This window comes from Polyodon spathula, chromosome 19, assembly GCF_017654505.1.
Source record: "Polyodon spathula isolate WHYD16114869_AA chromosome 19, ASM1765450v1, whole genome shotgun sequence".
Lineage (NCBI taxonomy): Eukaryota > Metazoa > Chordata > Actinopteri > Acipenseriformes > Polyodontidae > Polyodon > Polyodon spathula.
The window spans coordinates 27,925,964-27,946,462 of record NC_054552.1 but is presented as its reverse complement, the minus strand read 5'-3'; the positions used below and the strand labels follow the sequence as shown (position 1 = coordinate 27,946,462).

Genomic DNA, 20,499 nt, shown 5'->3' with positions numbered 1-20,499 from the left:
CGGATACAGACTACAGAATCAATCATTTTTTATCTTGTTTTTGTCTCGAAGGCTTAAACACTTTTGAGGGCAACTGTTCTTAATATTACAGATATGAAGCACTATTTTAACAATGTACATCTGATATTACATTTTCCTCTTTTTGTATCAGTGTCAGTAGCAGATGATTGCATGTTTATCATCTTGTACCATGAGGTATATTTTAACTAAACAATGGCAGATCTAAAGAGTGAAGCTCTTTATTCTTTAATAATCCAGCTGGAGTTTTCAATGACCCATCCTGCGATTACTGACTCGTTAACATGACTACAAACAAAAGCAAATAAGGTTTACAAAGTTTAGGGGACTGGTATTCAAATCCTAGACTGTTTTGACCACTGCGATAGAGCCCCATACGTTTTGTGAAAGTCACACTTTAGTTGAGTAGCTTTACATCTACGGCCACAACGCGAAAGTGATCACGCTCTCAAATATTAACCTTCAACCTCCTGTTATTTTATAGCTTATCTCCCATACAACCAATAGCTACTGTTCTATGTTAGAGCCTACCAAGATGTCCTAATTATATTCAATTATTATTGTCTTAAATATTTTGTTGATCCATAAGATTTTTTGTAATTAACTCTTCTTTACAGCACATCTCCTATGTATAAGGTGTAACCTCATAAGACAAGTGATTCAAGAAAGATATTTGCTTTGAATAGATTTTCTGAAAAAAGGAACATAGTTACAGTTACAAAAAAGGAAGATTACTTCTACATAGTTAAGCTCTTCACTGTGCTAAGAGTAATGTTAGATACGTCCTTATTCCAGTAAGAGGCAATCCATCGCTGTGACAAGACAAAGTGGTCTTTAATGGACACAAGTCACTTTGAAGCTTCTGGCTTTTAAATAATTCATATCTGTTAGTAGGTCTGGGCACTGTGCAGAATGAAATAACTTGCGGGAAACACAGGAACTAGATTAATGAGAATCAGACTCTAAAGGGTGAATCAAAAAAGAATTACAGGAATTAACTTTTTTTTCTCTTGTTGTTTGTAATTCCCTGGGTGTCTATCAGTGCAGGTCTATTTTCTTGATGAAAGAGTATGATCTGTGAAATTCGTTTGGATGCATTACCTTGGGCAAGATCTAGGACCTGTGTTGAAAAGTTGAAACCTGTGTCAAGCAAACCCTTATACTGAATTCAATCTTGTAAATCTGTCTGAAGCACCTGTCTATTTGTTTTGCTTTCTACTTAGATTCTTGGTGCAGTTTTAATCTACATATCAATATTGTATTTTCATCATCGTAAATAAGTGTTAATGTTATAGATGAGTCTTTAAAAAAAATGGCAGGTAATCAGCAAGTAAATGCATTGCTAACATCGCTAAGTGTATTGTCTTCCTACTCTTTGCATGTTTCACAGCGTGAAGGCAAGAAGTGATCTGTTTTTCTATCTTTGGTCTGATAAATACATTTTCTGATTTACACAAAAATACACTAGTGTGACTCGGATGTTACAGTATTTTAAAGATTTCAATCGCGGCAGTATTTAGATCTGCCACTGCCACTTTATACCGACTGAACAGATCCTATAGTATTTGTGAGGACAACAAGGGCACGCTTTGAAATGAAATAAAAACAAACTTTTTATAATTTCTCACTAAATATATTTACATGACATACAATCGCCATCAGTGCAATACATAGAAATGTTGCATAATTACCAAATGTTCAAATCTTTTTTTTGTTGTTGTTTTAAAGAAAATAAGTAAAATGACTGCAGCTGATGTAACAAATATGTAAAGCAACATTTACAACTTTCAAAGTGTTTAACAGCTTCACACTGATCAAAAAAAATAGAAGATTCTCAGAACCAAACCATCAACAATCATTAATGCAATCATTGTAAAGCACATGTACATTTCTCATACAGGTAATGGATTGCCTTTTTTTGTACAAACACTGTTATATAACTTTGGCAGTTTCTTAAGAACAAAGTTATTTCTAGATATGAAACGACAATATCAAACTGGTAGCAATGTTATATGTAAGCTTGACTTCAAAGCTCATCTTCACAGTGATTATTCAGAAAGGCTGGAAGCCAATGAAAAATGTCTCTGTTTCTTTCTAAACTTACAGCAGAAAAGAAGTATCTTCATTGTTTTCAGGAGTTATAAAATTACAAACACCTATGAAGGTAACATAGCAGTCATTGCCGTATTAGAAAATGTCTCCTTGGGTCAGCTCAAAATACAAAGGGGGGGGGGGGGGGGTGTAGGACCCAAAGCAAATGGTCACTGTGAAATACAGGATGTAACACATAACAAAGGACATGCGCAGGGCAGGAAGTGATGTCAAACGTACCAACAAACAGCTGTTCTATGCAAATGAACAGACAGCAGTTAACGCTACACAGTTCAACAGAATGAAACACTCAAACAAAATAGTCAAGCAAATTGAAAAGATACCAAGATTACCATTGTTTTCTGGTTTGGCACTTTAGCTGAACTGTTTTCTGTCCAAAAAGACTACATTTTGTACAAAAAAAGTATTTAATGTCTCTCTCTACAACATATCTTGTAGAATAAAGTACTCAATAATTATAGGTAAACACTTGCACGTTTTTCAAAATTAACATTCCAACAGATTTTCACACACATGCACTAAACAAACAGTATAACTGCACCTACAGTATACCATCTCCTTAACTGATCTCTTCCTTTACACTCAATCCTCTTCAGGTTTATACAGTTTCTTCTGCAGACCGTGAATCTGACTTGAGACGTACAAATTCTTTGGCCACTTCATCATTGGTCCTCTGGGAGAGTATTCTCAGAATGGTTAATCCAGTTTCATCCATAGAGATATTTTTCACTAAAGGATACCAGGATGCACAGCTACCCTTTTCCACCAAGTCCCTTAATTGGATAACTGTCATTCCTATAATACGGTCTTCCCTGGCAAAGCAATAATCCTTCACAGAGAAATGAAGCTCATAGACCTCTGGGCCATCTTCGTTGCTCAAAATGCTGCACGATTAAAAGAAAAAAGACAATCTCAATATCTGCACATTCAACCAAAACATCCACAAATCATATTGGCAAGCAATAATGTACAATAAGATGCCAGAAGGTATAGACAGCTGAGAGAATGGTTACCCATGGTTACCAAACAAGTCTGACTGTTTCAAAAGTAGTGTTGTCTTGTCTAAGATTATGGTTTTCATTGTATTGCCTAGTCAGATTGCAAAGTAGTTTTTCAATCTGGATCTTTAAAAAAAGAAAAAGGCATGTCTGCATTACTGCTGTTGCTTGTTGAAACTCTGGTACGTATTTTATATTAGAAAGTCCCTTTACAGTGTGAGGCCAAACAGTGATCCACTTCACTTTTATCAGCGTGATAAACTGCTTGTCTGATTTACACATTTGACACAGGGCTGCACAACCTACTGCAGCAAAACAGGAAATCTGAAAATGACATGACTTACAACTGGAATGTTTCGTTATACTTTGGAGACCAGGTGTTGCTTTTGGTCTTTGTGCCAAACCTCCTCCTCTTGTCATTGAGGTTGGGCCCAACAGCGTTCACCTCCACAAAGGGACGGAACATGGTATTTGTTTGCCAGGTTAGGTCATTCACTGCCACAACTAGAAGGAAGATATGAGACCAGAGTTAATTCAGAGAATCAATGCAATACGAGTATAGTCAAAGTATATTGGCATGACAAGGCAACTTGGCATTGAAGCACCGTCAGTCATTCTGGAATCTTGGACTGTTCTCCTGACATCATGTTTCCTGATCTTTGAATGCACATAGCAATTAATGGGAAGACTCTTCTGACTGGGTGAAGAGCTGGCTCTGTTTGTACTGTGAGGTCACACCTTTTTAAATGGGATGACATCATCTCAAGGGCGTATCTTGTTAAATATTTAAAAAGGTCACAGAACACCTTTTAGTGTTACCGAGAAGCATATTATTTTTACTTGCTCTAACCCTTGTCCATATCGCAACAATATATTTTTGATATATTTCAAATCATATATTTCGAACATGATTATATTGAAAAACAAGGAAAATGGCAAAGGTTAAGTAAAGTGACCTATAAATAAATAAACCCTGTAACTCTACACAAGGTAACATGTATAAATACATTACAAATATAAAATTGGGTTATTTGATATGCTAATTAGCCACTGTGTAAAATCATTATCATTAGCTTTATAAATACTTAAAAGCTAATATTTGGGGAGCACATTAAATTCACTGTAGGTTTTAAATGTCCTGACCGAAATTCACTTTTAGGCACTCATTGAACAGTAATTCTTCTCCTTGTCTGTTACCAGGGTCATCTACTTATGGAGCTACTGTGCAGTATCTTATTTTATTTGAGCCCCCCCCCCCCCCCCCCCCCCCCCCCCCCCCCCCCCCCCCCCCCAAAAGGTCCATTGTCATGAAAAATTACTTTTTGGTGATCACAATGGAAATGGGTAAGAAATCCTTTCAGTTCAAACAGGCTACTTTACACTCTGCTGATTAAAAGGAAGATCTGCAGCCTGGCAGGTTTACAGCAGCTGTGTACGATTAATAAACAGGTGAACCAAAAAATTAACCTCACACTCATAGAAGCCTTGCCTGTTCATTGTTAAAGGCTGAAAGCAATTTTCTCTTCGGCTACCTTAATAGGTTAAAAAGCTTTTGAATCTTACTTTTCACAGTGACTTTATGTTCCCCAGTGCCTGGGTGTGTCAGCAGGTCCACTTGAACAGATATTTCACCCACTGATCCACTGGATGATTGACCTAAAGAAAAAGAACAGCTTGCAATTAAAACACACACACTTCATCTAGTCTTTTTTTTTATTATCAGTTATATATTTATTTATTATCAGTCTTCTTATAAAACATAGCCATTTTGTAGCACCAATCCAGATGGTTGGAGAAATTTACAAGATCTGTAAATTGACAATTGGTTGCACAGCAGGATATAAGCACTTCTAACTAGTAATATAGCTACTGTGACAACACGACGAAAGTGCATTGCAACATTTCATAATTCCATGGAGAAACCAATACCAATGAACAATATTCTGTTATGCTACTTAATCATACAGCACAGTTACTAAGAACAATATATTCAGCTTACATGTATTGCTGGTATTTCCAGTTACACCAGGCAACTATTTGTGTATTTTGGAAGCAGGGGTCTTGGTTACATGCACAGCTGATTTGACAGCTAAGCTACCTAACTGGGAAATACTGGGTTGTAACCATCAAATGAGGCATAGTGTAGCAATTTTTTCCATTGCCAAATGCATAGCAGTTTTAGTAATGTAGAAACATGCATAAACAGTCATTGTTCTCTGTTTAAAATTGATTCAGAAGCTTTTCTGGAATTTCTGGAATTTCTGGAATTTGAAATGGTTAATAGGATTTCACACTTCATTGTTGGGCAAATGTCACTGTTCCTACTTAAGATAAAGATATGTGTGTTTTTTTTTTTTTTAAATGACTATAATTTTACACACATCCTGCTCTTAACTGGTAAGGTAATAGTAGGACACTGTACGAAAACTGGTAATAGTAGGACACTGTACGAAATGTATAAGTTGTCTTGTTTTAATTTTTATTACATAGATCAGATTTACAGAAAAATATAATACTTTGAATTTACAATTTACTGTATCTGAGTAGAAACAAAACCATGTTAAGATATCCTTTGTTTGGGAGGCTTAATGGTTAGAATGGAAGCCAAAAAGGTTCTAGGTATTCCAGGAATAGTTCTTGGAACCTCTGACATCATATTTCCTGCTCACTAAACCAGTGTGTTTATTCCTCTGACTGATACAAGCCAGTCACTAGGGCCTGTTGGGCTCTAACTTGAGTTGAAAAGTGCCCAAATGGGATTTTCAGAGAGGAATACAACTATGTTAACAATACAAACACTATCAAGATTGCTCCTTCCTACACATACCACAAGTTACATTTTACTGTTAAGTCTTTTCATTCTTTGCACTTGCATCAGATAGGGCCTTTTGGGATAAGAATTTATAATAAGGAACGTATTGCTGTGTAGCTGGCTAACCACAGATCCCAATCCCTTACAAGGGATTTTGTTTTACAAGCATTTGCTTCACTTTATGCTTTCAAAAACAATAATGTCACAATAGTTAAATTTTGGCTAATTCTGACCGAACAGTCAAACTGCCTCACACAAAGATCCGAGGAGCTGCTTCACATGGAATTAAAACACTGGTAACTGGAGAAATGTCCTGTACCGGGCTTCCCATTGCCCACTTGACACCCAATTAGTGCACAGGTTTACATGATGAATGAGCCCATCACCCTTGTACATGTAGTGAACAAGATACATTAGTACAACATAGCTGGGCTGCTTTTAATGATTACTTTTCAATCCATGGACAGTCAGTATGTTGCAAATTCACTCTGGAGACCACAGTTGCTTTAATGGACCATTGCAGTTAACAACAAAAGATGCAAAAGTAGGAGAGTACAGCACACTTGTAGCAATTGTATGTCTCCTCCACGCTTGACAGGGACGGGAACAACCAGACATGGACAGGCAACAAAAATGGAAGACATGTACAGCACACACCTCACTGACTTAAAAAAAAAAAAAAAAAAAAAAAAACTAAAGAAACAAATGTATGACTACATACAAGCCCCTTAATTAAATGTCTACATCTTTTATTTCTGGCTTGGTAACTTGTGCTTTTTCCTTTTAGATTTTGAGTCAACTGGCAACATATATTGTTTCGTAGGCTAAATAAAATGTAAAAAGAAACTGGCAGATACAAAAACAAAATAAAAAAATCAACACTTTTGTATTCTCCTGGGGACCTGCTTTGTTTGGTTATTCTCTTGAGAATGTAGATCACTCCAGTGCCCATTAGCTATTTTTGAACAGCTGCTGACAGCTAAATTAACCAAAGAATGGATTCATCTTTGTTTTGGGGCCATTATATGTCATCAAAGTCATTAAAACCAAGGCAACTGGCCCCATACCTCCTTCAATCACAGATTAGATAAAAACTGTATTAATTTAGAGTCGATTATGGCAAAGTGAACTTTGTCACAAAGTTTCTAATTACTTTTATCTCAAAGTAATAGTTTGGATGGTTCGCTTGGGAGTGTTTGTATCGATTATATAAAACTAATTTAGTTATGGATGATTAAATAGTGTTCAAATCCTTAATAAATTATTTGAAGGAAAACAATAACCTAGTGTGCCCCGATAAATATTATGCAAATTCACAGGGCATAAAAGTTTAAGCCTTCCTTTCATCATACACTACAACTGTAAGTGCCAGTCTATGTTTGGAGAGCCTGTGAAGGGAAAGAGGTTTAAATGTATGTTTCCTTTTTTAGAAAACTCTCTGCGAAGCCTCTTCTGGGAATATCTGGCTCCCAATAAATCAAATCTATTCAGCTGCGACAGAGTCAATATTGTAACCCGACTGAAAGAGAAAATGCTCTACTTTAGTGATTTGAAGAAGAATACTATGAACCCAACTACTGAATCCCCTTAAATTCTGTAACAGAAACTGGATTGCCGTCACCCAGAAGGTAATGGGATCTCGGCTCACTCTACCCTCTAGTTGGCATCAATATTGTAGATGTTGTCAGATTTTGATGTCAATAGCTGGGCACAACTATATAAGCAAACATCTGTTAAAGGCACTTGAAATATCATCTGTGTCAGGAAAACACACCGTGAACAATATAATTACAGTTTCTTTGTCTAATATGCTCTATTAAAAAAAACTTATTCTGAAACCTGATAGGATTTAGTGGGCTGTGTCTATGTGGTCATGTGTGGATAAATGTTAAAAACACTCAAAGCGGATGATTTAAGTGGTTCAAGGGAATATCTTATCCATGAGAAATAAATATCTTCCTAAGCTTTATTTAAGAAGTTTTCATGAAGATTTGCTATTTACAAACACTGTACTGCTTTTCTTACAGAACTTTATATAATAGTATATAACTGTGTTCTCAAAATAGTAGCTTGTTTCGTTTAAGGAATACTTTATAGCGTTTGGCAAGAACACAATGTATAAGTTACTCTAAAGTTACATTTTGCTTTTTGATACCACAAGTGTGGGTATATCTAGCGTGGGATACGTTTCTGTTATTCTTATGTTATGGAATAAGAGAAGTTATGGAATAACATGCTTACCAGGACTAGTTTCGATTGTGCCTTTGCTTTAATTCCAATCTAGTGGTGTACTGCTTAAATTCAGGACAGAGCTGCGCTTCGGTAGTTAAAACAATATTGCCACCGATCTATTGTCGTTTTGTTTTGGACTCTGATTTCCTTGAACAAGAAATGCCAGTTCCTGATCTGCCTGCCTCTAATTTATCTAAAAAGACAGTTGCGAAGAGGCCATAATCAGGGTTTGAAATAAATCCATGTCAAAGCCTATTTTGTTGACAATGAAAGTAAACACCCACCAGGTAACATAATCCCACATGATCTTTCACTACCCTCTACATACACCCTTATTACATGTTTTGATTTGACACTGTGAATAGATCCAAACAGAGCAGGAAGCCTCAAGGCCCCCAGACACGGGTGGTGATAAAATGTAATTCAAGCTAAAGAGCATATCAAATTAATTGGCTATTAAAAAGTGCATGTTTCTATTAGCAACAGCAAGTTTTCATTTAATTCACCTGCTGAACTTTTGTTATGTTATGTGTACTAAAACTTGAGGCAGTTTTAGTTTGACATCAGGTCTAAGTGACTCACAAAAGCAGTCAACAGAAGCCCAAGTGTAATGCCCAATCATTCACATTATATATGCCCAATCATTATACATATATATATATATATATATATCTATATAGATACTATATATTATATATATATATATATATATATAACATACATTGTTATAATAATTCACAATTAAACCCTTAACACACAGGACAGTTACTAATGCAGACCCTAAATTGCAGAAGCATATTCATCACTTTCAGAAATGTCTGGCCAATGTAACATGTTTCATTGCTGCTGTGGTTCTTTTTACTTGATAAATGATGAAACCAAGCCTGAAAGGTAAAGATCCCCAGCCTAAAATCGTTCAAGCTGTTTCCATAGAGGAGCTGTAAAGAAAGGCAACAAGATTTATGTTTTGCTAGTTTCTGCTCCTACAGATGACTTAACACTGGGGGGCCAAAGCTAGAAAGTAATTACAATTCAGGTCAGCAGGCTGGCAATACATTTTCTACTAACCACACAGGACAAGGTACAAATGTGTTCTGCTCAGGTACATTTATTTCTGTCTTAAAATTACATGTCACAGACAGAGGGGTAATAGAAAAGCCATTTCTAATAAGAACAATTATGTGCAGCTGTGCGCCATAATGTCATAAATACAGCAAATGGTCCCCAAAATACCTGTTATAGCTATGGTGACAATGTGAACGACTGACAAGAGTAGCTCTGAGAATTAAGCATTTTAAAACGTGGCACTGCTATTCAAAACCGATCTCAGCCTCTTCTATTGTTGAAAGTGAAAGACTGACCTTCTTTAAACAAAGATTGACCTTTTGATACAGCAGTTAAGCATTTTTTTTTTTAAATCTACTTAATTAATTCTATCTACTGTTATGGTCATATTATTGTCTATAGAAAGGGCTGTTTATTGGCACAAGAGTTCTGCTATACGTTTAGTAGGCCTATGGCACACTTGTGATGTGCTTGTGGCTAGCATCTCTAATATACCTTGAAGTACATGGGGGAATAGGGATATAACAGAGCAGCACTGTATTTTCAACCTTCCTTTTCAATATAAAAAAAACAATTAAAACCATTCAAATAAGTCTGACATGCATTTAATTTGATCCACTTGGAGCTGCTTACCTTGAGAGTGTTGAGTGGAGGTATACTTCTTGATCAAGGCATCAGTAGTTTGTGTGTAAAGGCTAAGAGCATATCTCAGGGACTTCAAATCTGGGCTCTTTTCCAGGAAAGCCTTTTTCAGTCCATTTCCTCCAGCATGAAAATATTGCTTAATGAAAGAAGTGGGACAGTCAATTAAAAGGGGAATTCTGTTTTGTTAACAGGAACAGATATCACACCTGCACAATACAGCCAAATATAGTTGGTAGAAAGTCCACTTAAATGCAATAACTTTGCACTGTATATGTCAGTGTAAAAGTGGCAGTTATTGCCTAGTACTACCATTTCTCTAATTGGCTGTGGCATTATTGAGACGAACAAATAAATAAACAGAAAAAAAGAATGTATGTTAGTGTAAAGAAATAGGGGACATAATTAAATAGTCATTGCAGTCAACCATTTAATTATCTGAATTATTTCACAATTACGTCTTAAGTGGGACACATGCAAATTATACTTTGCTTTGTCATAATAGAATTAAGATGAATGTGGTCTGAACAATAGTTTTAAAAGGCATGGTTTCAAAAAGCTTTAGATTTTAGTTTACATGTTGATTCTGGTTTGCTTTTTCAGCCCTGCATGTAGACAGTTGTGCTTAGACTTGCTGAACTTAAACGAACCAACACTTTTTACTGGTATCATGTGTAACAAACCCATGCATGCATATAGGGTAATTAACAGAATTAGATGGATACAATTTGCACCATGCATTTATAACGGGCCTAAGAAGTGGTCTTGGTTCAGTTGCTTTACAAAACCCTTTTTGGTCCATTTCCATTTCTTGTAATGGATATGTAAAACCAAACTCACTTGGAAATAAGAAGAAAGTGAACCAGCTAATGAACTGAAGGCATGCGGTTCATCTGCTTTCAGAAAATTAAATAAATCCTAGCTGTCTGCCTGGGGTAACTGAAGATAGTGGCCAAGGCCTATGGTCCACTAGGCTATACTACTTTATATGAATGAAGGAGGAAGAAACCAAAGTGTAGCTGGGGGTGCATTCTTGCAGAACAGAGCTGTAAAGATGACAGTTGATGATGTCAGAGCTGTTGAGAAACATGGCCATCCTGTATTAGGTACACTTGACATATGATTAACCTAATGTCACCTTTCTAGTGTCAAGCAGGATTAGGACACAATCAGTGTTTGTGTGTGAAGTCTGTAGTGAAGGCAGGCAGCATAGCTTGCAGCAGGGGCAATAACACAGCCTGTATTTCAAGTATTTAACTCTGCTAATTGGGCTGGGACACAAGAGATACTGACAGAATGCATTTCTAGATCATGATGGATCTAGATAGGGAAGCTATTTCCTTGGAGACATGCAGATCAATTTAAAACGCCACAAGGTATCTGTGCATTATCTGTGCAACTATGCCTAGTCGTGAATTGGATGCTTCATGGATTTCTCAAGCCAATATATAGTAAACCCCAGAAGAAAATGAGCTGAAGGCAATTTTTATTTATTTTATTTTTAATAAATCAGCCGGAGCTGCAAAGCAAAACCCCCACATAGAATTCTTAAGCACAGGTGTCAACATTATTTCTAAACCAGAATAGCACAAAGGTTAATGTTGAAAAAATGCAAATAAGCTAGAAAACTAATTTGCGTGATACCAGTGGTTACAATTAACAAATTAGAGTTCCCTCACAGAAGTGGGTGGTGGACATAGTAATTAAACTGCTGCAATAAATGCAATTTAATTGAGTACAGGTGGTCAACAATTAGCTAGTGAATAGATGTTGCCATAGAATGGTTAAGACAAAGAACAGTTGGGAAATTAACAGGATATCATGCAACAATAACATTCAGAACATCACAATGCATATGGCCAAATATGATCCATAAAAACATTACTGCATTGTAGTGTACACGTGTGTGTGTGTGTGTTTGGGGGGGGGTGTCTGCATTGGATATGGTTTCTTATTTCAGAATATACAGTATTCATTCAAAAACAAAAAAGAAAAACGCACTGAAAGAATACCTTGATGGTAGGCAACACCACTTCCATGACGGCACACTGCCTTGGAGTCAGGCTTCGAGCCTCTTCTCGGATAACATGCTCCTGTTGCAACAGATAGGATTGATATTTTAATAAAACATTGTTCTGCTTCTTTTATTTTCTCCTGAACTAATTTTTCTTTATAAGGAAAAAAGATGTAAAATGCATTCAGCATTGACAGATAGTGCCAAATTGACTAGGCTTTAACACTCAAGTCAGGAGAACAACCTTCCTTCCCAGGGAAGCAGGTATAACCCCACTCCTGTCAATGAACAGCAAGAACTGAGAAACTTCACATTTAGCAGCTCAGCAGCAGCCTTGGATCAACTGGATTAACGGATGAGGCATTTAAACCAAACCAAGATCCCCACAACTGGATAAACAGTATCTCTCTATATCTCGCTTATATATTCCAGCAGGGTAAAATAAATAAAAAGGCAAATATTAACAATACAAATAACGAAACGACCCCCCCCTGCCTCGGCCCTCTTTAATAATTATGAAAGATCCTAATAGTAATACAACTAATAACCATGCTTTCTCTTGGGAATAGTATCCAGCGCAGTACTGCTGTGGATTGATACCTAATGTGTTTAAATGAAAACGAGGTGAACAGAGGTGAGTTTCATTTCTTTTTATTGGATGCCCAACCCATGCCGCCTCATGCATCGATCTCATCTTGAGGGTCATTTTGAAAGCTCTGTTCCAATACAAGAGTTTTAATGTTTTGTTGAAGGATATCGATTAGTTGTTAACTCGCTGAATGTACACCGACAGCATTGAGATTAGGAAAGTCTAAGACTGCCTATTACTCTCTGTTAAAGTCAACCTACAGCCACTGTGTTAACTAATAAGAAGGGATTGGGTCACTAAGTAGTCCAGTTAGGTTAGATGATTTCACACCAGGGAGCCAGCAAATATTTCTGCACTGTTTTTGTATCAAACTTTTCATCCTCTGCTCCAGGATAATTGGGTTCATTCAAATAATTGATTTTCTTTTGTTAATTTGTTTTTTACCTTTTACAGTACTCAGAGAATGTCCAGGCTAAAGGAAATGTAAGTTTTGTTTGCATTAAATATGCTGTAACTATAGGAATGTTATAAGTGAAAATGTAGACCATCTGCTATGACTAAACAGAGAAGCTCAAGAAATACACACTTTACATAAGTTCTCTATTGAAAGAAGTATAAAAATGAACAGACGTTGTAAATGTTTGTAAACTTTTATAAATAAATGACAAAGTGCCATCACATTTTGAACTACTGTATAGCTAGCCTTTATATTAGAATGTATGACAAGCTTAATGATGATGGCCTATGCTATTAAACAACACTGCTTGTTTTGTACAGCAGCAAAACACATTGCACTAGAATTTCTACATACCCAGTGGCATTCTTAAAGTTATATTTCCTGACATTCATACATCAACCCGTATGTTCAAATAAATAACTTGGTTTAAAGAAACAAAAAAATAGTGCTCAATAGTAAAATAAAACAGCATTGATATTGAATTGACGGCTTATCTGATGGCAGTAGAGCCTCCCTAGAAGGCACAGTTTACTGTTAAAGAAATTACTTTAGAAAATGTGTATGTTCAGAACTGCTGCAACAGTGTAAACCGAGCATCTCTGAGCTATATCTTAAAGATCCTTATACTGCAATGTGCATTTACCACACTATTGATATTGCCTTACCATACTTACTGTATATGAGATTCACCATGTTTTGCTGTGCAAGATCAGGCCTATTGCTTTCATTAAGAGAATTTAACAGAGATTGTGTTATGTAAAGGATTTACAAAAAGTGCCATAATGAAATGTTATTTTGTCAATTAAAAAAAAAAATAATACCTTTAGTTTGGACAGCTGTCCCAAATCTTTTGCTGCATTGAAAATCAGCTGGGTTCCCTGGATGCAAAGAGAAAATGGAACAGTTAAACTCTTAGACTGCAAAATGCAATCCTGTCAGTGCTGTACAGAAAGTAGATCAGACCCAATACAACAGTTTAAGAGACAATGTTTTTCTTTTTTTTTTTAAACCCAAATTACATTAACCCTTCGCAGTAACCACAAACTGTTGAAAAGAGGCTGCAGCTGTATCCCATAAACACACCCACAGGCTAGTAAGGTAGACATTTAGGCAATTGTGTGATGGAAAGTTTCAGCTAAAATGATAAGTACATGTGTGCTCTCTGATATGACAGGGTTACTGATGACCCCCTATCTTACATAAGCTTCTTTGATACATTCTCCTTTCAATGTACATTCAAAGTCATATCACATCTGCCATAACAAGTGAAATTCTACGGGGAACAAAAAGAAGCTAAAAGCTACTATTTGGACTGATGTAACAGTACAGACCTTGCAGACAGTATTTCTTTATATTCAAGCTGTTTTACATTAAAGCCATAATTGGCTTCTGAGATAAGTGTCCACTATAAACTTTATAATTAACAACCTGTTGGAATAGATGTGCCACTTAATAGCAGTTTATACACTTGAGACTGCCTAGGATAACTTGTCAGCACATTCATGACAGGCTATAGAAAATGGTAGATGCTGATGTTAGATGTGACATTTTTATATACTGCTGTACTGTACATAGTACACTGTATGCCGCTACTTTTAATGCTTTTAATGAACTCAGTGAAACAAGAGTTTTTTTTTTTTTCATTAAGATACAGTTGTAGTTAAAAGTTTACATACCCCAGTGGAAATCTATAATGTCTAGACATTTCTCAAAAACCAAAATTACAGGAAAAATCTTTTGTAGCAAAGTTTTGTTTTTGTGGATGAGTCAAAAAAGTTACAAGAAATAGATTACAATTATTTATATCAGCAATTTATTTTTTGCAAAACTCCAAAAATGCCAATTCAAAAGTATTCATACCCTGACAAGGAAAATGAAATTAACAGCTAGTTGAGGCACCTTTAGCAATAATAACCTCTTTTAAACGATTAGGATATTTGTCAATGAGCTTTTGGCATGATTCTTAAACACAAAATTGTTCCACTTCATTCAAATTCTGAGGACTTCTCTTGTGCACAGCCTTCTTCAACTCATATCAAAGATTCTCAATCGGATTTAGATTGGGGCTTTGACTAGGCCAGTCCAGAACTTTGCTTTTATTCTTCTTTAACCATTCTTAAGTAGATTTTGATGTGTGCTTTGCATCGTTGTCATGATGGAACATCCATTTGCTCTTTAAACCAAGTTTTGTAGCGGAGGGTTTCAGATGATTGGCCAATATCTTTTGGAATGCCATGGAATCCATTTTACCATGTATTGGAATTAAATTTCCTTTGCCATTAGAGGAAAAACAGCCCCATAGAAGGATATTACCACCTCCATTCTTGACAGTAGGTATGGTGTTCTTTATTTTGTACGCCTCACCAGACTTTCTCCAAACGTCTATCAAACGACTACACCGTGTAACAATTTGTTTTGTTTTTTTTGTTCCTGGGTAGTAAGTGTTATTTCCTAATTGCTTATGCCTCAAAAGTATAGAAAATGGCTATTATTCCCCACAAACTTTGCTTTTGTGACGAGGACAGTGATTTTTCAAAATATCACTATTTCCAATGGGAAAACGGGCAAATGTGTGTCTTTTCGTTCACATAAAGTCAGTAAAAAACAACATATGAATCCAAATTAACATGTATTTATACTAAAGTAATACAAAAATTACTAGAAAAGATTTAGAAGTGAGTAGTTTTTTGAGATTTACGATTATACTGTATTTACAGTTCAGCAAAAAAACAAACAAAAAAAACAAAACATGGTAGAGCAGACATTCAAATAAAAATTATAGAGCTTTGCTTACAATACGTACACACAGCCAAACAGCTAGAATATGTGTTTCAGTATGTACTCACGGTTTGGTCTATTAATGGAGGCAGTACAATTTGTTTTTCTATAGTGTTCAGAACTAATTTCCACAGTTCTTTGAGAACTCTTTTCAACACGGTCTTCTCGCAGATTTTAGCAAACAAAGTGAGGCTGCAAAAAGAGCAAGAACAGCGTTAAGATATCAAAGCACTTTGTTATATTCAGCGCAGTTTTGAAGACACACTGTATATATAAAGCAGCAGATCATCCATGCACCGCTAAGCTGCCTAGGTAGCTTTTTTTTGAAAAGTACGATTTTAGCATTTTCTTGTCAAACTGCCACTGTAAGATTTTTATTTTCAGTGCAGGATTTTCCATATGCATCACACATACACACACACACACACACACACACACACACACACACACACACACACACACATATATTCCATCCCACACATGTGTTTAATAATATGTCATAGTATACAAAAATATAAAACTTCACATTTTAATCTTCTTGAATTTTGAATGCAAGGGTTTAGAAATACAACTTGTAAAAATTGAAAAATAAATAAATCAGCCTGGAAAGAATTTATTATTCATATATGATTAAAGAGGATTCTCTAAAATCCCTTTTTACCCTAAATATCTATGAAATATTTAATTTCTAGGGATCTTTTACCATTGCTGAAAACGACTACAAACAACTGCAGTTTACTTCATATCGTTAGACAGTTAAACCACTCGATTCTTGGAACTGCGTTGAAACTGAAGTAAAAGTTGATCGTTATATTTCTTTTTTTGGAAAATAACGAAACATTTACATCACAGTGGTGCAACTTGGCAGACGTCCTGCTCAACCAGTACAACCTCCTGCTTCGGCTAGCTTCAAATATGTTCTGGCACTTCCAAGTATGGGACTTAAAATAATTTGTTTTTACACCAGGTCTAAGATGAAAAACAAATCAGGAATAAGAAATTCCTTAAAAGGTACACCAATTGTCACACATTACTTTTTATCCAGCAGGTCCATGAGCGGCCTTAGGACAGTTTCTGCATCCATGGCAACATTGCTTTTGTTTGCAGCCCCATTCCCTTTCATTTGACTCAATTCCTGGTTCATCTGCTTGACACAGTCTTCAATTACAGGCTGGAAGCTGATGGAAATATACACATGTAAAGGTTTATCGGTGTACATCTAAGATTCATTTAACAAGCTACTCCCAAAAAACATGGCATTTATCTTATGTAATTATAACATATGAAGACAATTATGGTGACATCTCATTGAAATGTTGGCCTAAACACCACATTAAATCCCAATGTACAGTAGCTACAACCTTGACTGTTTTAACATTTGCTTGGTTATTAAATGGGATGGCTGTGTACAGTGACTGACACTTTTTGTATTTGTTTCTGTGAAAAATATCCCATTCAAAACAGGTTTAACAGAAACTAAAAGCCTTGACTCCAGGGATTCTCTTATCAAAACAAAATCAAAGAGCTATTTTATTTATTATTTGTTTACCTTGCGCCAAAAACGATGCTCAACTCATCCAAAACTGCATTGAGTTTTATCTGTAATTCTTTCAGGAGAGCACTGGCTTCAGGGTCGAGCTGCAAAAGACATTTAACAGGTTGTAAATAGCCATCAAGTTTGACTGCCCAGATCCTTCAACAGAAACTATATACCAGCCAATTTTTCAGGTTCTAAAATGTAATTCTGTTGTAATGTAATTCAATGTTCATTTACAAATTCAGTTCACTGCTTTTGAACAATACACATTCCCAGTGTAGCTCTTTTTGATTTGACAACCCCCCCCCCCCCCCCCCCCCCCCCCCAAAAAAAAAACACCTTCTCCATTTAATCAATGAGCATAATATTGCATTTAACTCCAGTGTTGCAGAAAGTTATAAAATGCATGGTTTTTAAATGGTTTATATTTTTACAGTAATTACTCTGACATCTTCTGTTGAATACAGATTGTAAATAAATTAAATCTACTTCAAAATAAAAAGATCCCCAGGGATACTAACAAACAAGTTTAAAAAAAGAAGCAATAAAAAAAGAGACCAGTCATCTGTTGGCAAGACAAGCAGAAGAGAAATCTGCAGCAACAAAAGTTCTTGATATTAATGATTATTTCGCAATTGAAATCCCTTGCAGTATTCTAGGTTGAATTAAATACATCATTGCTGTGTTCACAAAATCTATATATTATAAGTCCCTTTTAAAAATGAATATTTGATTGCCACCTCTTTTGTACGTCTGTCCGTGGAGAGACAATAGGTAGAGAGTAACAGAGAGTTAAGAAACAGAAAGTAGAGGATCTCATTATCTGCTGTAGCTAACACTCCTCGCCCTTTCATAAGGTTCATCACGGTGCATCACTGCATTATTTCTCTGGGGTATTGGCCATCACAGGTGTTATACGATCTTGCCAACAAAAGTCAGTTCTCAATGTGACAAGGTCCCAGGCTTGATATATATCTGGAGAAGAAGAGATTAGAGCCTTTTGTGATGGAGGTTAACCTTCCAGCCGTTATGGGGTGAAACCTCAGTAATCTGACTAGTTTACAGCAGGAGAGGGGACTGGTAGCAGGACAGGCATGGTTTAAAATAAGATTCTCTGCGTTAGCCATATCTTCTGAAGTTATTTCTTATTAGAGTGTATCGATGTACTAAAACAATAGCATAATGTATTACTTTGTTATCAGCTGGTTTTACTTCTTGTACAGAATGGGGAAGGCTGTTCAGCCATGGCACTTATTATTATGTAACTCAAAGCTATATAATAACATCTAATAACTCAATATGGGAGAAGCAGTTCTACTCAGAGTGATAAACACACCACACCATAGTAATGGATGTTTAAATGAGTAATTCAAATGACATTTGAAGTTCTTTAAATATGAATGCGGTCAATGTTTTTTGGTAGGCAACAGAACTAGCACTAGAGGAAAGAAGTAACATTATGCTGTCAGAAATGTGCTTTAGTCAAGGATACAGCATTGTTTAGAAACAGTTGAGCGTTCTAATTTCTTATGAGCAGGCTGTGCTTTAGGGTAAGGAATATAGGAACAATTGAGCTAGGAAAGATAAGATTTTAGTTCTGATTAAATTTCTATACTGGGAACGTGCGAAGCCAACCACATTAGCAATTTGTGGGTAATAGTAGAACAAAAGGGGTTGAATGTCTGCAGCCTGCCCAAACATGAAGTAATTCCACATCACTGAGTGATTCACTGTTTGAAAATAGTATGCAATCAAGGCCTTTCTCAATTGTAAGATATACTAGGATCTTTCCTGGTGTCTTTTGACCCGAACAGTATATCGGAGTTCTTACAGTTTCATGGTAATAGCCTATTCACAATCTGCTGTATCAAAAAACTAAGTTAATAATATCTTGAGTTTGGTAACAGACACAAACAATAACATATGCTGATATGCTTTGATACGTTGTAAGTTTTAAATCCTGCAGGCAAAGCACTTGCTGAGATGCTCTCAGAAAGAGTCAGGATCTTGATGAATTTTGGATTTATTAGATGTACATCTACTGCAAGAAGTGGCAGCACTGGCCTGTATATAGTCATTACGGTGGTCTCGCAAATCAACCTGCAGTAGCTTCATACTGCACATATATTTTTAGTTTTATCGCAATAGCATGTCCAAAGTTACCAAAATGAAAACCACACTACAAATCAAAATAATGGAGGTATATATACTGTATTAATAATAGATAGTTTAGGTGTATATACTGTATTAATAATGGATATTTTAGGTGTATATATTTTATTATTATATGCATTAAAGCAAACCAATACAGCCTGCCAGCATTAAGATTTCAGATTTTTCTTGATTCTCTTATCAAGATCTCCAAATTTATCACTGTACGCATTTCTTTTCAGTTTGTAAATAAGAAAATCTATCGAATGTATATGCTTTTTAGCTTGATCTTTAGCAATTTGCTTAACACTACTTTGGTTTTGGATGCATATGGTGTTTTTCATTGACATGTTTTTGGAAACTCAGATAAATGCCCAAACTATATGTATGTGTATGTATCCTTCTTAAAATCATTTGCTGGTGCAAAAAAAAAAAAAAAAAAAAAAAAAGCCTAAATTATATATACTAAAAAATTAAGAATAAAACCCAGGCCGTCATACTAAAAATTAAACCCAGTACGCTAAAGTGCATGCAGAGTACACAGAGATAATTTACAAGAAGTTACAAAACATGAAGTTGTATAATGAGAAAGAAATTGTCAACTATATTTACAGAATGGTTTTTTGTTTTAGATAATCATGGTAACCACAGTAAGTTGGACCTGGGGACCACTTATGTGCATGGATCATTACCATTATAAAATCCTCTGAGTGCAGCAAACTGCATGTCATTGTCTAAGCATAAGGGTATGGTATTGCTTAGACAAGCACCAAACAAGGAATTCTGGATCAGAACAAACAATAAACACACATACAAAGAAATTCTGTATTCCCGAGGAAAACTATAACCCCCTTTTTTATGATTCTGGATTTTGTATAGCACTTAAAGGTTATATGCTTTGATCCCACATTACCTGCATATATCAGAATAGTGTCTACCAGTCTATTCCACTGCAAAACCTTGGTCTACCCAGGACCTTAATTCATGTATCTTCAGCAGGGTATATTAAAGAATGAAGGCACTGATTTGAAGTCCAATAGAATGGATCTAAAGAGTTGATGTTGCCTCTTCTGATTTATACCATATAAACCATT

At 35.7% G+C, this 20,499-nt stretch overlaps 1 protein-coding gene across 3 annotated transcripts in view; it reads right to left on the bottom strand.

Annotated features, from left to right (window-relative positions):
- Window positions 1-1,629: 1,629 nt before the first annotated feature.
- LOC121294842 (protein unc-13 homolog C-like) overlaps window positions 1,630-20,499 on the bottom strand; it is a 106,893-nt gene continuing 88,023 nt past the window's right edge. For all 3 annotated transcript variants that reach the window (XM_041218966.1, XM_041218967.1, XM_041218968.1), the window contains 9 exons: window positions 17,267-17,355; window positions 16,752-16,895; window positions 15,786-15,909; window positions 13,761-13,817; window positions 11,892-11,972; window positions 9,871-10,018; window positions 4,692-4,784; window positions 3,473-3,632; window positions 1,630-3,014 (listed from right to left, as the gene is read on the bottom strand). In XM_041218966.1, the coding sequence (XP_041074900.1) occupies window positions 2,729-3,014; window positions 3,473-3,632; window positions 4,692-4,784; window positions 9,871-10,018; window positions 11,892-11,972; window positions 13,761-13,817; window positions 15,786-15,909; window positions 16,752-16,895; window positions 17,267-17,355 (1,182 nt within the window). In that variant the 3' untranslated portion in view covers window positions 1,630-2,728. The remainder of the gene's footprint in view (window positions 3,015-3,472; window positions 3,633-4,691; window positions 4,785-9,870; window positions 10,019-11,891; window positions 11,973-13,760; window positions 13,818-15,785; window positions 15,910-16,751; window positions 16,896-17,266; window positions 17,356-20,499) is intronic.